At 41.0% G+C, this 14,862-nt stretch overlaps 1 protein-coding gene across 2 annotated transcripts in view; it reads left to right on the top strand.

Moving 5' to 3' along the window:
• The window catches only part of Vwc2 (von Willebrand factor C domain containing 2), a 157,455-nt gene that overhangs the window by 17,833 nt on the left and 124,760 nt on the right, over positions 1-14,862 (top strand). For both annotated transcript variants that reach the window (XM_005337548.4, XM_040291935.2), the window contains exon 3: positions 11,011-11,140. In XM_005337548.4, coding sequence (XP_005337605.1) covers positions 11,011-11,140 — 130 coding nt within the window. The remainder of the gene's footprint in view (positions 1-11,010; positions 11,141-14,862) is intronic.

Raw genomic sequence — 14,862 nt, 5'->3', positions numbered from 1 at the left:
TAGTCATTTTGTATGAGGAACTTGAGCATCTGTGGATTTTGGGATCTACAAGGATCTGTACAAGGATCCTGGAATCAACTCCCTCAGATATTGAGAGATGACTGTACTATCCTGTCTTAATGAGTTGAATGCCTAAGCATATTGTGAGCATTATTTAATCATCCCCATTTTCCAGATAAGGAGACTGAGGAATAAGTTCAAGGTAACTTGTTCAAGGTCACACAGTCAATCAATGGCAGAAATGGGTTGGACCCAGAGTCTGGTTGTCCACTCCTGCCACTCACTTTTACACTGCATTAGACACTTTGATTTGCACCCATGTACGTTAAGTAGAGTGACCATTGGGACTATACCCTGCTTTGTTTCTCAGATATCTTCCTCTTTACCCTTTTTTGTATGAGTACACTGAAGCTCAGCAAGGTGAAGGGACTGGCCTGAGATGGTGCCTTTTAGCTATAGGGTTGCCTTACTCCCCAAATCTCTGTACTGTTGCAATGTGAGGATACAATTCCACCTGTCTTCTTGGTGGGGTATCCTGATGCTTGCTCTTCTGGGAGAAGGCTAGAAATCTCTCATCTTGATGGTCAGAGGCTTCCTCACCAGTGATGTGTCTAGCTTTGCATTTCCAGTGGGCTTACTGGGAGGAGGCCAATGCTGGGGTTCCTTATAGACTCTTTCCTTTTGGAGCCCGTCAGGAAGTTGCTGGGATAGAGGGGCACATGGAATTCTGCCTGTGTAACTTATCCTGTGTTTTAGTCAGCTTTTTTACTGTGACTTAAGGATCTGATCAGTAAAACTATGGAGAAGGAAAAATTTATTCAAGGGCTCACATTTTCGGAGGTCTTAGTCCATAGAAGGCTGGCATCATTTCTTAGAGCTGGAGCTCGAGGTAAGGCAGAACATCATGATGGAAGAGTGTGGCAGAAGGAAGCAGCTTACATCATGGTGACCAGGAAGCAGAGAGACTCTAACTTCAGATACAAAATATAAACCCCATAGCCACACTAGCAATTAACCACTTCCTCCAGCCACACCCCACCTGCCTCTAGTCACCACCCAGTTAATCCCATCAGGGATTAACCCACTGATTGGATCAAGACTCTCACAATCCAATCATTTCTCCTCTGAACCTTCTTGCATTGTCTCACTTGTGAGCTTTTGGGGGATATCTCACATTCAAACCATGACATCCTGGGACTGCAATGCCAGACCTGCAGGAATTGGCCTGAAGCCACATGCAGGTTAGGGAACAGATCTTGCCTGCCACCACCTGCCTGGACCTGTAGATCTCAGTGCATCCTGGAATCCAGCCCCCAGCAATTAATACCATGGACACCTTCTGAGGGGTCCTGATGGGGTGTTAAATGGTGATGACATTCTCTGTCCTCTCTTTGAATCCCCAAGGAAGGGCTTTAGCCCAGAGGAACTTCATCACACCCCTCTATTAGGTGGCTACCAGATGGGGGTAATAAGTGGGATTTAGGGTATTTCCTGGCATACATTAGGTATTTACCAAATATATTTGGATACAGAATGAATATTTAAACATTTTTTGTACAAAATATCAAGTGTGCTTAAATAATATGCAGATGTTCAGTTACTACATGTTACTCCAGATGCTGTTATTTTGTCCCATTTGTTTCTATTTCAGTGAAATAAAAAGTTACAGATAAAACTAAATCTCACCAGGTGTGGTGGTGCATACCTGTCATCTCAACAACATGGGAGGCTGAGGCAGGAGAACACAAGTTTGAGACCAACGTCAGCAAGGCCCTAAGCAACTTAGTAAGACCCTAGCTCAAAGAAATAAAACAAAAATGAGCTGGGGATGTGGTTCAGTGGTACAGATCTTGCCTAGCACACATGAGGCTCTGGGTTCCATGCCCAGCACCAATAAAATGTTTTTGAGATTCATAGCTTTTTTGCATGCATAATAATGCATTAATTTTTGCCACTTTCTTATATTCCATCTCTTACTAATGAATGTCAGTTGTTACTAAGTTTTTTCTTTATTCCAGGCTGTTACAGTTTTAGATTGTCTGTATAAACAGGACTCTATTATTTTACTTCCGAATTTTAACCAACTGAGAAATGACACCAAGTCAGGCTTGATATGCAGCTAGATGGATAGCCTGTCATCAGCAGATCAGGAGCATATCTGTACCTCCATAGTCAGAGCAACTACAGAGCCCACATATAGAAGAGCACCTGCAAGCCTACTGAAAGTGGGGTACAGATGCCATCTTCCATTGACAAGCTGACATCCAAAGTTATCAAGATTAGAGGGGCCAAGCAGAGCTGGCTGCAGAGTTTCTTTGAATACCCACTCCTAGAGAGACATGACTGGAAACAAGAAATGGAGGGACTTTTGCACTCCTGACCCTTCCATCGTGACTTCCTGTATATCATGATCCAAAGTCATTGTGTCTATTTGTGTACTGACATATATAAGAATTCAGGAGCTCCTATTTGCCAAAGCTTGATGTCATCACACATTCTTCTCTTATAACTATAGTGCCTATGATACATTCTCATTTGATTTGAGTTTTCCTGATTTTGAATGTGCAGGAACATGCTTTCATATATTAATTGACTATCCAGATTGTCTCTTTTGTAAATTGCCTTGGAATAGACTTTGCTTATTTTTCTTTTCAGTTTTAAAAAATAATTCAAAATTGAGTTACAGGATATTTCTTTTGCACAAAATGGATATTCATACTTGGCAGTTCCATCATGATAACTCCAGCAGTGACAACTGGTATTTGTTAAGTGTTGTATGTTTTAATTCATTTCATCCCCCACAATAATCCTTTGAGCTCAACACTGTTATTATATTAGCTATCTTTTTATCGATTCTTTAAAAAAATAAATGACAGCAAAATGCATTACAATTCTTGTTACATGTATACAGCACAATTTTTCATATCTTGTTGACACCAATTCATGTCTTCATACATGTACCTTGGATGATGATGTCTATCACATTCCATCATCCTAGCTAATACCCTGCCCCCATCTTTATATCATGATAACAAAATATCTCAAATAATCATCTTATAAATAGATAAGGTTTACTTGGGCTTACAGTTTGGGAGGCTCCAGTTCACGAATGATTTGACCCATTGCTTTTGGGTCTGTGGGGAAGTAGCACATTGTGGTGGAGCAAAACCATTTACTTCATGGTCAAGAAACAAAAGAAAGCATGGAAGAAACTGAGGCCCCACACTCCTCTTCTGGGAGATATCCCCAGTGACCTAAAGACCTCCTTCTGGGCTCCAGCTCTTAAATAATCCATCCCTAACAATAATGCCTCCCTGGGGTCTAAGCTTGTAAACATGGACTTTTAGAGGATGTTTAAAGATCCAAACTATAAAAGTTATTTCCAATTCACAGGTGTGAACACTAAACTACAGCAATGTTCAGTTACTTTCCAATAATTACACCAATAAGTATGCTGGATTTAAACCCATGCTGGTTAGCTGTGCTGTCTTTGGCCTTTGTGATACAGTACGTGAGCTCAGCAGGCAGGTAACTACAGATGTTGGAACTAGAAGGCAGTGAAATAAATGTTGCTTATGATTGAACAAGAAATTGTTGGTTAGCGAAGATCCAGGTTGATCTTTTTTTTTATCATGCAATAACCATGAGCACCACAGTCCCCACCCCAGCATGTACAGGATGTGTTCCCAGTCTCTTCCCTCTCTACCTGCTATGTCTGCTCTGCTGCTGCAACTCTTCGTCATGATTATATTCAGTCAGTTTTGAATAAGCAGCATACTCTGAATATTCATCTCCATCCTTCAGCCTCTTGTCTACGTAGCTGTCTTTTCTGCTCTACCTGCCCAGTCCTCCTCACCCACCTTAACCATATTCTAGCTTGTTCTCTGACCAGTCATTCCATCAGAAGTGAAAATTTACCTTAGGAACTCTCAAAAAGCACATAGCATCTGACGTATTCTGCCATCTTATTAGTTTCTCCTCCAGATATTGACTACAGGGTATTTGAGGTGAGTGATTTAGGTATTACTTTGTATCTTTCTCTGACCAACAGATTCTCAAGAGGGCTTGTAGCAAGGTTTGTTGCAGTCTTATACAATTGGTGGATGGAGGGATGGAGGGTGCATGATGCCATTGGAGGAGGCCCTGCCTTTGTTGATGCTGCAGGTCCCACATGCAGAAATTCATTCTGCAAGATGAATACATTTCTTTCATATTTGGAATTGAAAAATAGTTTGTCAATTTTGTAAGTAAGAAATTTTGAGCCTCCATTTATACCACAGAAATTTTTTAGTTGTTTAAAGAAAACTTGAAAAGAGAATAGAGGGTTAAAACACAGGAATTAGGTAAACTATGTTGTGGTTGCTATAGAAGGTTCTGAATTAGAAACAGTCTTGAAGTTCTACTGTGTGCTCTAAGGCTTCGAATTAACCTACTTGATTTCTACATATGCCTTACATACAAAATCAGACCTCTTCTTTCAAGTCATTGCTTTAATGTTTTTATAGTAGTGTCTGCATATTCTATTCCATCTATGGGTTAAATATATAGATCTTGATGCCTTTCAATCGACAGATTTGTTTTTATCTGCATCCCACCCTATCCTTAGGTGTGGGCATCTAATCCTTACGTACTTTGTGAAGTGCTGGGCAACCCTTCTTGAAACAAAGCTGTAGGTTTGTTGTTGTTGTTGTTTTGTTTTGTTTTTCATCATGTACTGTGCAAGCTAATCTTACCTTTTTTTAATCCAACAATTTTATTTCTTGATTTAGTCAATACTTATTGACTGTATTAGTCTGTTTCCATTCCTGTAATAAAATGCCTAAGGCTGAGTAAAGTGTAAAGAAAAGAGGGTTATTTAGCATATGGTTTTTCAGGCTGAAAATTTAAGTTTGGGTGACTTCATTTGTCTGACTTTGTGTGAGGGCCCCATAGGAGATACCGTCACAGTAGCTGTAGCATATATGAGAGGAAGAGATCACATGGTGACACAGAAAGCCAGAGAGAGAAATTCATGGGCCACCCTTGCTCTTTTTTTTTTTTCCATTTTTTAAATTTGTTTTAATTAGTTACACATGACGGTATAGCTGTGTTACCACAAAAACTGCCTTAACCATTTCACAGGTAGCACGGCAAATGACCTAACCACTTCATAGAGGCCCCACCACTTAAAGGTTTCACCACCTTTCACAGGAACCACTGGGGAGTAAACCACATGCAAATGTAGCAAGCAAGTAAATGACTGAGACTTGGCTTTGGGTCTGGAGTTGCAGAGTCCAGCTGGCCACCATGATGCACAGACTAGGATTAGGGAACTAATAGATGGAGGCTTTGTACTGTGTGCCTGGCCAATTTCAGGGGGTTTGGGGACCAAAGTCATTTCAAGGAGGAAGTGATTGGAAGAGAATGATAGGAAGGAAATAGGCAGGGCAGATTCCAGTGTTTTTTTCTTTGTCATTATGATAATTCTATTTTGTGGTCATTGCAGAATCAAAGAATTTGGAGGTTAGAAAAATAAACACCACTTCTCTACTGATAAAAATGGGGAGAAGAGTTCATTTCATGTTGAATAATTTTAGTTGAGAAAAATCTATACTGGAGCCTGTTGCCTCATACTTCTCTTTCTTCTCTGTGTTTAAATTAATCCCATTTACGAAATCATTACAATTATTTAGGAAATTATTCTGGGATTTTCATGCCTCCCATTTGTCGGCTCTTGAGTTTTCAGCCTGGAATTGTTCCCTGGCTACAAGAACCAGTGCATTTTGCAGCAGTGGGATTTCATGGCACCTACTCCAACAGTTCACAGTAAACACCTCCAGTTTGGAAGGAAGTGCAATGGTGGCCACCACATGGGTGGCAGGATTGTTGACCTGGGCATCTCTTCCTTCTTTCCCATGAAATGAACTTTCGTGGTCATATAGAACAGGAAGATGTGTTAAACTGGATTTTTAAAAAGTATGTTGCATTCCAAAGTGGGTGGGTATTCTGATGGGTGATTAGGGAATGCTGCTGAACAGACAGAAAAGAGCAGAAAGAAGTCCTGGAAAAGACTTCCTACTTCCCACAATGTGAAGAGATTTGAGACATAGATAAGAATAGATAAAAATTTACCCAGTTCTCTGCAATATTTCAGAACCTGGCTCTCATGGTTAAAATGATTATAATCACAGTTATTAACCAAGGAAACATTTCCTACTGATGGCTGCTTAATTGCACCTGAGTTCCTTAATGTTACCTATATGTGATAAAATATAAAAATTATTTTATATTACTTACATAAAGTTATTAGTCCCCAAATCTCAACCCCTTTCCATCATATGGGGATTCATGTGTTGGAGGGTGATGGAGGCATGGTCCCTACTCTGGCAAAGTTGAGGTGCATTTAAGATGGGGGGGGGCGTTCATTTCTCCGGGAGGTGGTTAGGTCATATACAGGTACTTAATTTATGTTTAAAGTACTTCAGTTAAATGGTATTCACTTTATATAGTCTCATTTTATATTTAAGAATCATTTCATCCTACATTACCCACATCTACTTCATTGTTCAGAAGTAGAGTCAATATTTATTGTACAGTCCCTGCTGCTTATAGACATATGATGTAGACATAAATGATTACTAGGGACAATAAGGGTCTAACTAATTGGGAGCCATTCTGTTTTAATTACCACTGAGTTCATATCTTGACCAAGGCTGTACTATCCATATTGTAGACATAGTTGTTTCATTGAAAAAAATATTCCCATATCTTGTCTGTTCTTGATTGTTGTGCTTCAGGTTTGAGGGTGTATTTCTTAGATCTATTTTAAAGCACAATTTTTTGTAAGCACAGTCAGTGTGGCAGCTATGAAAGCCGCATGAATGGATAAATGAGAAGGAACTTCACCATTAGCTGAGAGATTGCATTTGGAGGCCAGGTCCAGCATGCACACCTTCGTTATTCTCCCTTAAACCCCAGATATCATCCGTTTCTCACATTTCCCCCTGCAATAACAAAGGACTGGCCTCAGGAGTAAAATAAATGAATGAAATGTCTTTATTTTCACCGCCATTTGGGAGGAACAGTATCCTTTGCGTCCAACACAGTAGGTGCCCTGAGGTGCTGAGCAGACTCTTTGTTGGAAAAGTGGGTACCTGTGCTGTAAGGAGGGCAGGCCATGGTCCCACTGAGTCTTTGTGGGCTGCGCTGGAGTACTCAAGGCTTGGATTTCAGTGGGAAATCTTCATGTGCCACATGGTAAGTCCAAGCAAGAGTGGGTGCATCTTCCTCTGCTGGCTGCTCAGTTCACATAAGCGCAGGCTTGAGTGTTGATTTTGTTTTGTTTCTTAACTTAGCAACATTCCCTACACTATCTGAGCGTCATGGGAGACATGGATACAAGCCCAGGTGAAGCCTGCATGGAGGGCCAGGCCCCAGCTCTTCCATCTTAGGGTCAAATTTGGCTTCCCAGAGGAGGACTCCTTTTAATGTTATCGGTGGTGAACAGGAGTTTATCAGATGTGAGCTTTACCGGGAACAGATCAGCATGGGGAGCAGACATGTATGAGAATATTTTTTTTTTTCAATGAAACAACAGTGACTACAACATGGATAGCACAGCCCAGGTAAAGCAAAGACTGGGTCAGTTGTGCTCAGTAGTATTATTGATCTCTGAAGACAAGGACCCAATGTTATTTTTGTCTGTTAGGTCAATGCAGGGCTGATTAGTTGAGTAGAGTCCAATCAATGACCCAATCCTGCCACACACACAGGGGTGGTGAGGCCTACAAGACAGTCCGAACATAGTCTCTGAGCCCATGAGGCAGGTCTCACTAAGAAGTGGGTTGTGTGTTGGGTTTGGGGCTAGCCAGGCCCTAGGATTGCACTGTCTCACAAGAGGTGGGGGCTTCTGCACAGTGAAGGCAGACTTCTGTTTTGTGACTTGAGTCCTGGGCAAGGGCTGTGAGAGCCTGTCATCAAACGAGAAGCTCCGGTTTCTATGATCCAGGTGCGTGTGGTTAACAGGAGGGCTTTAGCCCAGGTGAGAGTGGGCCTAGAAGGGCATGTGGCTGGCATCTGATGGAACCACAGAGTTTTGTAACTTGTTCTCAGTGGCCTTCCTTCACCGGAACTAGGCAGCTGAACCTGGGGTAAGAGTAAATAGGACCCCAGTAGGGGAGCCGGTGAATGTAGACTGGGAGCAGGGGACACACTCATGGTAACCCTAATTCTAAGCATTGACTCTGATTTTTGAGAAGTGAACAAATCTCTAAATAATCAAATTAGGATTTCTAAATAGTTAAGACCATAAAACTCATCATCAGCTTTTTGATAAAATTGCCAAATCTTTAAGAAAAATAGTGTTTGGCTGCGTTTGAGTGGGTTCCACAACATCGTGTGGTGAAACTGCAGCTCTGAGGTGGTGACCCTAAGAGTTTCCTTCTCAGGCAAGGTTCCTTGCCCCCTTCATGAGGGCATGTCCCTCATGGGAAACTGCTGCTGGTTCAGGGCCTCCTGCCCAGCTATCTGGGGTCATTTGATTTGTAGTTGCACACTTTGCTCTGTGGTCCTGCTGTTTTCCTAGCTATACTTATGAACATGAAATAGGGTCCATTCCCCCTCCTTTCAAATTCACAGCTAGATACAATGCTTTTTATTCTCTCCCTGGAGTACCACCAAGGTGAGGGGTAGGAGCTAGGTTGTGCAGCTTTCTGAGAACAGATCCAAATATTTGACCCTCTTTAACCCCTAACCCCAGCCACCTCCACTGCTCTCTATGGGGTCTGGCTTTCTATCTCTAATCCACACCATCTTGGATACCTGACTTGTGCCAAAATCCATTTAGTTGAAAGCTCCAACATGTGATAACCCATACCTCTGACAACTCAAGGTCTCTGCTTTTAATACTCAGAATCTTTTCTTCCTCCTGCTTGCTGTGTATGTCTGCCCTTGAGACAGAGGTGCTGCAATCTGAATGAGGGAAATGGTAGGAGGTGAAGGTAAATAAGACCACGTGGCAACAGCAACCAAGAGAAACACTAATTATGTAGCAAAACCCAAAAAACTTTGTTGTCTCAAAAATATTTCCCTAAAACATGCTTTTTTCTTTATATTGTTGTAAGTTTGATTTTAACTTCTAAGACTGTTTTGTAAACCAGGTAAATATTTTGTCCTGGACTGAAGTTTTCCAAAGTTTCCTTTCTTTTCTTTTTTTTTTCCAAGCATGCATGCACACACATGCATACACATGCACACACAAAACACACACACACACATTCACAGACACACACAAACATATACACAAGTACACATATATTCGTCCTGGCTCCCAGGCAGGTTGACTCTGGCCTAGGGCAAACATACATTAAACCCAAAGCTTGAATTTTTTATCTGCCAGCATTTAACTGTACCTGTTTGAGCTACTACTTTATGCAATAACTAGTGTGTTGATCACAGATCACTAGTCTGTCTCAAAATAAAACATAAAAAGGGCTGGGATGTGGTTCAGTGGGTAAGTCCCCCTGTTTGTTTGTTTGTTTGTTTGTTTCTGATTGCATTGCATAGAAGAAGCATCTGTCACATCTGTAGGTGTTACTTGTGTTCTTTGCCCCACAAGTGATATTTGTATCATATTGTGGTACACACAAATCAAATGGTGTCTCCCTGCTCCTGAGAAGACAGGAAACATGGCTTCACAAACCTGTTTCACATGATCATTGTATTTCAAAGTGCAGCTTTCAATCTATGGTTTCTGCTTCTGATGGCCAGGACTCTATGTGCTGTTTTTGCCTTATCCTGGGTCAACCCAGATCAGAAATTACCCAGTGTTTCCAGGAAATAAATTATGCACACTGTACCCTGCACTGCTACAGGAGGGCTCAGTTGGCAGTTACTGCAGTTCCTGTGCAATCTCTTCAGGAATGGCCATTGTGCTTGACTTGTCTGGTGTCAAAAGGTAGAGTTTAGGCCAATACCTAGAGAGTCCAGAGGCAGGTGGCAGCCTAATATCTAGAACAGCATAACACTGGATGCTGGAAGGAAATATCACCCGGAGCCTTGGAGGAAAATGGAACTGCCGTGGGATTACAGTCAGGAGCCCCAGGTGGAACCAAAGCTCAACCCCTTAGGAAAGTTCTGCTGCAGACAAAGTTGCCTAATACCTCTGAGTCTCAGTTTCCTCATCAAAAATAGGGCCAGTAATTGTAGTAGAGTTGTGTTAGCATTAATGAATTCAGACATAACTTTCATACAGCCCCTCACAAGAGGCTTGGCCCATTTTCCCCTCCTTTCACCTTTTCCCTGCCTTCCCTGTTCTAGTGTGTTCATAACCAGAAACCTTGGAAATGCTCCATGCTAGGTTGGGCGGTGACTTGCCAGGGCTACAGAAGAGGGATTATTCATGATGAATGGCTGGAGCAGAAATCAGTAGCAATTTATTATTTGATCAATCTTTCAAAAAAGCAAAAGCATTTTTTCAAAAGGCGGCTAATAGAGAAGCCCAGTCATTAGATGACTAAGCACCTTAGATGCTCTCTCTCGTTGGATGTGAGAGCCATGTGTCCCCAGTGAATGGCTGCGTACATACAGTGACCTGCTAAACACCCAAGGTGTCTATGTCCACACTTGGAAAACTGCTGGACATGTCAATTTTTTTTTTTTTTTAATATTCGTAAAACAGCCAGGCGCAGTGGCACAGGCCTGTGATCATAGTGATTTGGAAGACTGAGGCAGAGGGATCATGAGTTCAAAGCCAACCTCAGCAACTTAGTGAAACCCTGTCTCAAAATAAAACATAAAAAGGGCTAGGGATGTGGCTCAGTGGGTAAGTCCCCCTGGGTTCAATACCTGGTATTAAATATATATATATATATATATATATATATATATATATATATATATATATATGTTTTTTTTTTCTGCAAAAACATTTGATGCCTGATGTCTTTACAGAAAGTTCAGGAGAATGAAAATATGACCTCATAAAGCACAGCTTGAGGGAGATATGATCTGACCGGTGGACTTGTGTTTCAGGTGTCTCCATGTGAGAGGTGCCGCTGTGAAGCCAACGGTGAAGTGCTCTGCACAGTGTCGGCTTGTCCCCAGACAGAGTGTGTGGACCCCGTGTATGAGCCTGACCAGTGCTGTCCCATCTGCAAAAATGGTATGTGGAATGCCCGTCGGTGACAGGGTGCACCTCTGAGTCCACCATGCATTCTACTCCCTACTTCATGGTAGAAGGAACGTGTACGGATATCTGAGCTTAAATAGAAGTGTTCACACACGCACAAGCATGTGTATGTGACCTTCAGGTCACAGGGTATGGTTGGGACTTGCTGTGTATCAAGGCATTCCCTGTCTTATTGGTGTCAGCCCCATTTTTATGGATGTTAAGAAATTCTTAGGGAAGAAATTCAATTTCCACTATCAAGGAGAGTCACTTATTTTAATTTAGCTTTGTTTGTTCTTGCAAAGCTGTTTCTTTCTTTCCAAGACAAATCAAACATACTGGTTGAGCTCATTTACTTTTCATTACTAAGTGAATTAAACTTGGAACATAATTGAATATTTTTCATAAGCAAATTAGGCAGGGAGAGAGACCCCGGTTCTCAGGAAGAGCCAGTGGTTGATCAGAAGCCATGCCTGCTTCAGGAAAAGAAATGGCAAGATGCCCTTAGTGCTGAGTTACCAGGGACAGGGATTTCTTTTTCTGAATAACTAGGATTGTCTGTACCTGAGTCACTGGGTATCATTCTCCACGAGGGAATATAATGAGAGCCAGAATGGGTGAGAAGTATGGCTCAAGAGGGAGATTTGGCAAGGAGAAGAGAGTACCTTGGAAGAGAGCAGAATCAGGAAACACAGCTGTCATCTTCAGGATCTGATGGTTGTGTGTGACAAGAGGGTCTGGGTCTTCTAGATGTCGACACATGGTGTATGCTTCTGGTACTCTGTGTGGGAGCATTTTGGGCTAACTTGTGTCCTCTGCCTGCTGGACCAAGGCTTGATGACTTTGTGATAATGGGCTTTGTAAGTTGCAGACAAGCTCTGGGAGCATGGTTTACACAGGTGTTAATGGTGTCCTCGGCAACTCTGTGAATCTGCAATCATGCCAATCATACATGGATCGGGAAGTACCGTGGAACTCTTTGACTGGGTACATACACCCAAATTGCACCACAAAGCATTGTAACACACTTCAAATATGTAAGAAAATCAGGAGATGAAATATCTTTCGAGAACAGACTTGTCAAAGCATGACTGTTGTAGTAGGAATGCAATAATTACCAGGTTGCCATGTGTATAGTCCTCTGAATGTAAGTGGACAGTGACCAAAGAAAAATGACACAAAGTTCATGAGGGGTTGGCTGTTCTTTAGTGCATGTTCATTATGAAAAAACCATGAGGATAATTCCATAAAATGAGAATGTGAAACTTTGGACATAGAGTATGTTCTTTTAAAAAAATGATGTTGAAAAATTACAGTAAGGTAGAGGGGACACCAATACAGTTTATACTACTAGCATAAATTGGTAATAATGGGGTGGGGTGGAGTTGGGGAAGGAGAAGCAGGTAGAGGCCAGGGGAGTCTCCTTGGGATTGGGATGTGGCAATACAGTAACACTGTGAAGAGTTGGCCTACACCTCAGGACTGTTGGGAGATGGTGAAGATAGGATTCTCATATAGTTCCCTGTGTGGAGAACTGGGACCAGAGAATAACTCCTCATTGAGTCAGATGAGATTTAGCTAATGATTTAAACACTGGTGGCTGAAATACTTGGCATTTTAAGTGCCCAAAATATTTCATACTTTTCTTGGTTAGTTATGGTTAGAAACCAATTTTGGCATTAGAGAGTCATGGATGGAATCCTGATTTGGAACAATAGGTAGGAAGTCAGAATTTCAGTCCTTGGGTCTGTTTTATCTGCCTTTCCCATAAGAAAAATTTCAGACCAATGGAAAAGCTGAAATAATTCTACAATGAGTAATTATATACCCTTCTCTATATTTGCCTCTTGTTGATGTTTAGCCATATTTACTTCCTTTGTCTTTTCACCTCACAACCCAGCTCTGAAAACCAGTACCGTCAGTGTATTTACTCATTTGTTCTGTCCCATAATATGCAGAGTCATTTCTGTTTACCCTACCACCAACATGAAACCTAACCAGTAGAGATCAAGAGTTCTTTGCAGTTCTTTTATCCTAGTTAAGGTACAGAGTCAGAAAATATTTGAATTAATTCTTTGTCATGTTAAAATTTATGAAGATATAATTTATTTCTGTTTGCATTCAACTTTTGCATCATTTAAGGTATCATTTTACTTATTTATTTATAGATACTGGGGATTGAACCCAGGGACAGTCAATCTCTGAGCCATATCTTCAGTCTTTTTTTTTTTTAATTTGATTTTGAGACGGGGTCTTGCTAAGTTGACCAGACTGGCCTTGACCTTGGAATCATACTTCCTCGGCTTTTCAAGTCACTAGGATTATAGGTGTACACTACCATGCCTGGCAAGTTTTTTTTTTTTGTGTGTGTGTGTGTGTGTAGGCAAAATGTGTTTGAAAGTGTGTTTTATTATTGGATTGATGGTTTAGGAAGAGAGTAGAAGGCAATCCACCCTGATGATAAACTTCCAAGTGTTCACCCTTCACCTCTATAGTTTGAGAAACAGCACAGGTCAAAATTAGACATGGTTTTTAGGGCGACAGTTGAGAGATTTCTTAGAAGGATGAATATTTTTAAACTAGATTTATATTACATAAGGCTTTGTATTAAGAGACTTGAGCCCATTGTATCAAAACATCCACCAGTTTTTATTTTCAAGACTACAACTAAAAATAAGTTGGAATGTATTTAATTATGTACATATTTTGAAATTTTGTTCTGTTTACCAGAGAGAACTTGGCTTTAAGCTGTATCCAGTTGTCGGGTACTCTGACTTTGATGGGTCAAATCAAGTGTAGAATTTTGAGTAAAAATGATTTGCTCAAAAATGAAAGCCGATTCTGTCAGAAGTGAATGCTCTGTAGTAATGGACTGAGGTTAATGAATAATTTACAGTAGTCCAACCCTGCCACCACACACACACACACACACACACACACACACAAATAATGTTTTTATAAAAAAGATTCTATCTGAATATTGAAAATTAGAATACATCCATAAAAAGAGATGCTTTATATGAAATTAAATTCGAGGATAGACTTAGCTTGGATGAAGTACCAAGGTTCTAACTCTTGATCTCTACAGACCAGCCCCTCCTCCTCATGTCTTGACCTATGGCATTAAATAGCTTTTTCTCCCAATGGAAGGAAAATTACAGTTCACTGTGAGCTGCCAAAGTCCCTTGCATCAAAGGAGCAAAAGTTTGAAATGAAGAATGTCTTGAATATAAATAAATGATCACAAATCAAATACAGTTTAATATATTCACTTTGCTGACTTGTGTAGATCAGTCTCCCAAGGTTTTTCTTTTGATAAAATGGATGTTCTGTGGTTGAGTTTGTTTGGGTTTTTTTGTTTGTTTTGTTTTGTTTTATTCTCTTTTTCTTCCCGCACAATGATGTAAACAGCAAGTATCATATTGATGTTCAAGGATTCAGGTTTTCTCTGGTGATTGATGTACTTCAGAAGTTCACAGCACCCTTTCCATTTGAGCCCCTGGGTCTCAGATGTGCTTGTCAGCATTAAGTAGGCCTGAGGTTCCCATTAGTGATCAGTAGGCCTCCCTTTGGCATGTGTACAGCCATCTTACTTTATGGATACCAAGGAAGAGAACCGATAAAAAGCAGGAATCGGTGGTGTAGTATGAACGCCGTGTTAGCTATGCATCTCAAAGGTAGAAGATGGTACCTAAGGGGCGTGTGATGTATACCAG

Source organism: Ictidomys tridecemlineatus, chromosome 2 (assembly GCF_052094955.1).
Source record: "Ictidomys tridecemlineatus isolate mIctTri1 chromosome 2, mIctTri1.hap1, whole genome shotgun sequence".
NCBI classification, from domain to species: Eukaryota; Metazoa; Chordata; class Mammalia; order Rodentia; family Sciuridae; genus Ictidomys; species Ictidomys tridecemlineatus.
The sequence above is the reverse complement of the archived record's forward strand: the minus strand, read 5'-3'. Positions and strand labels throughout refer to the sequence as shown.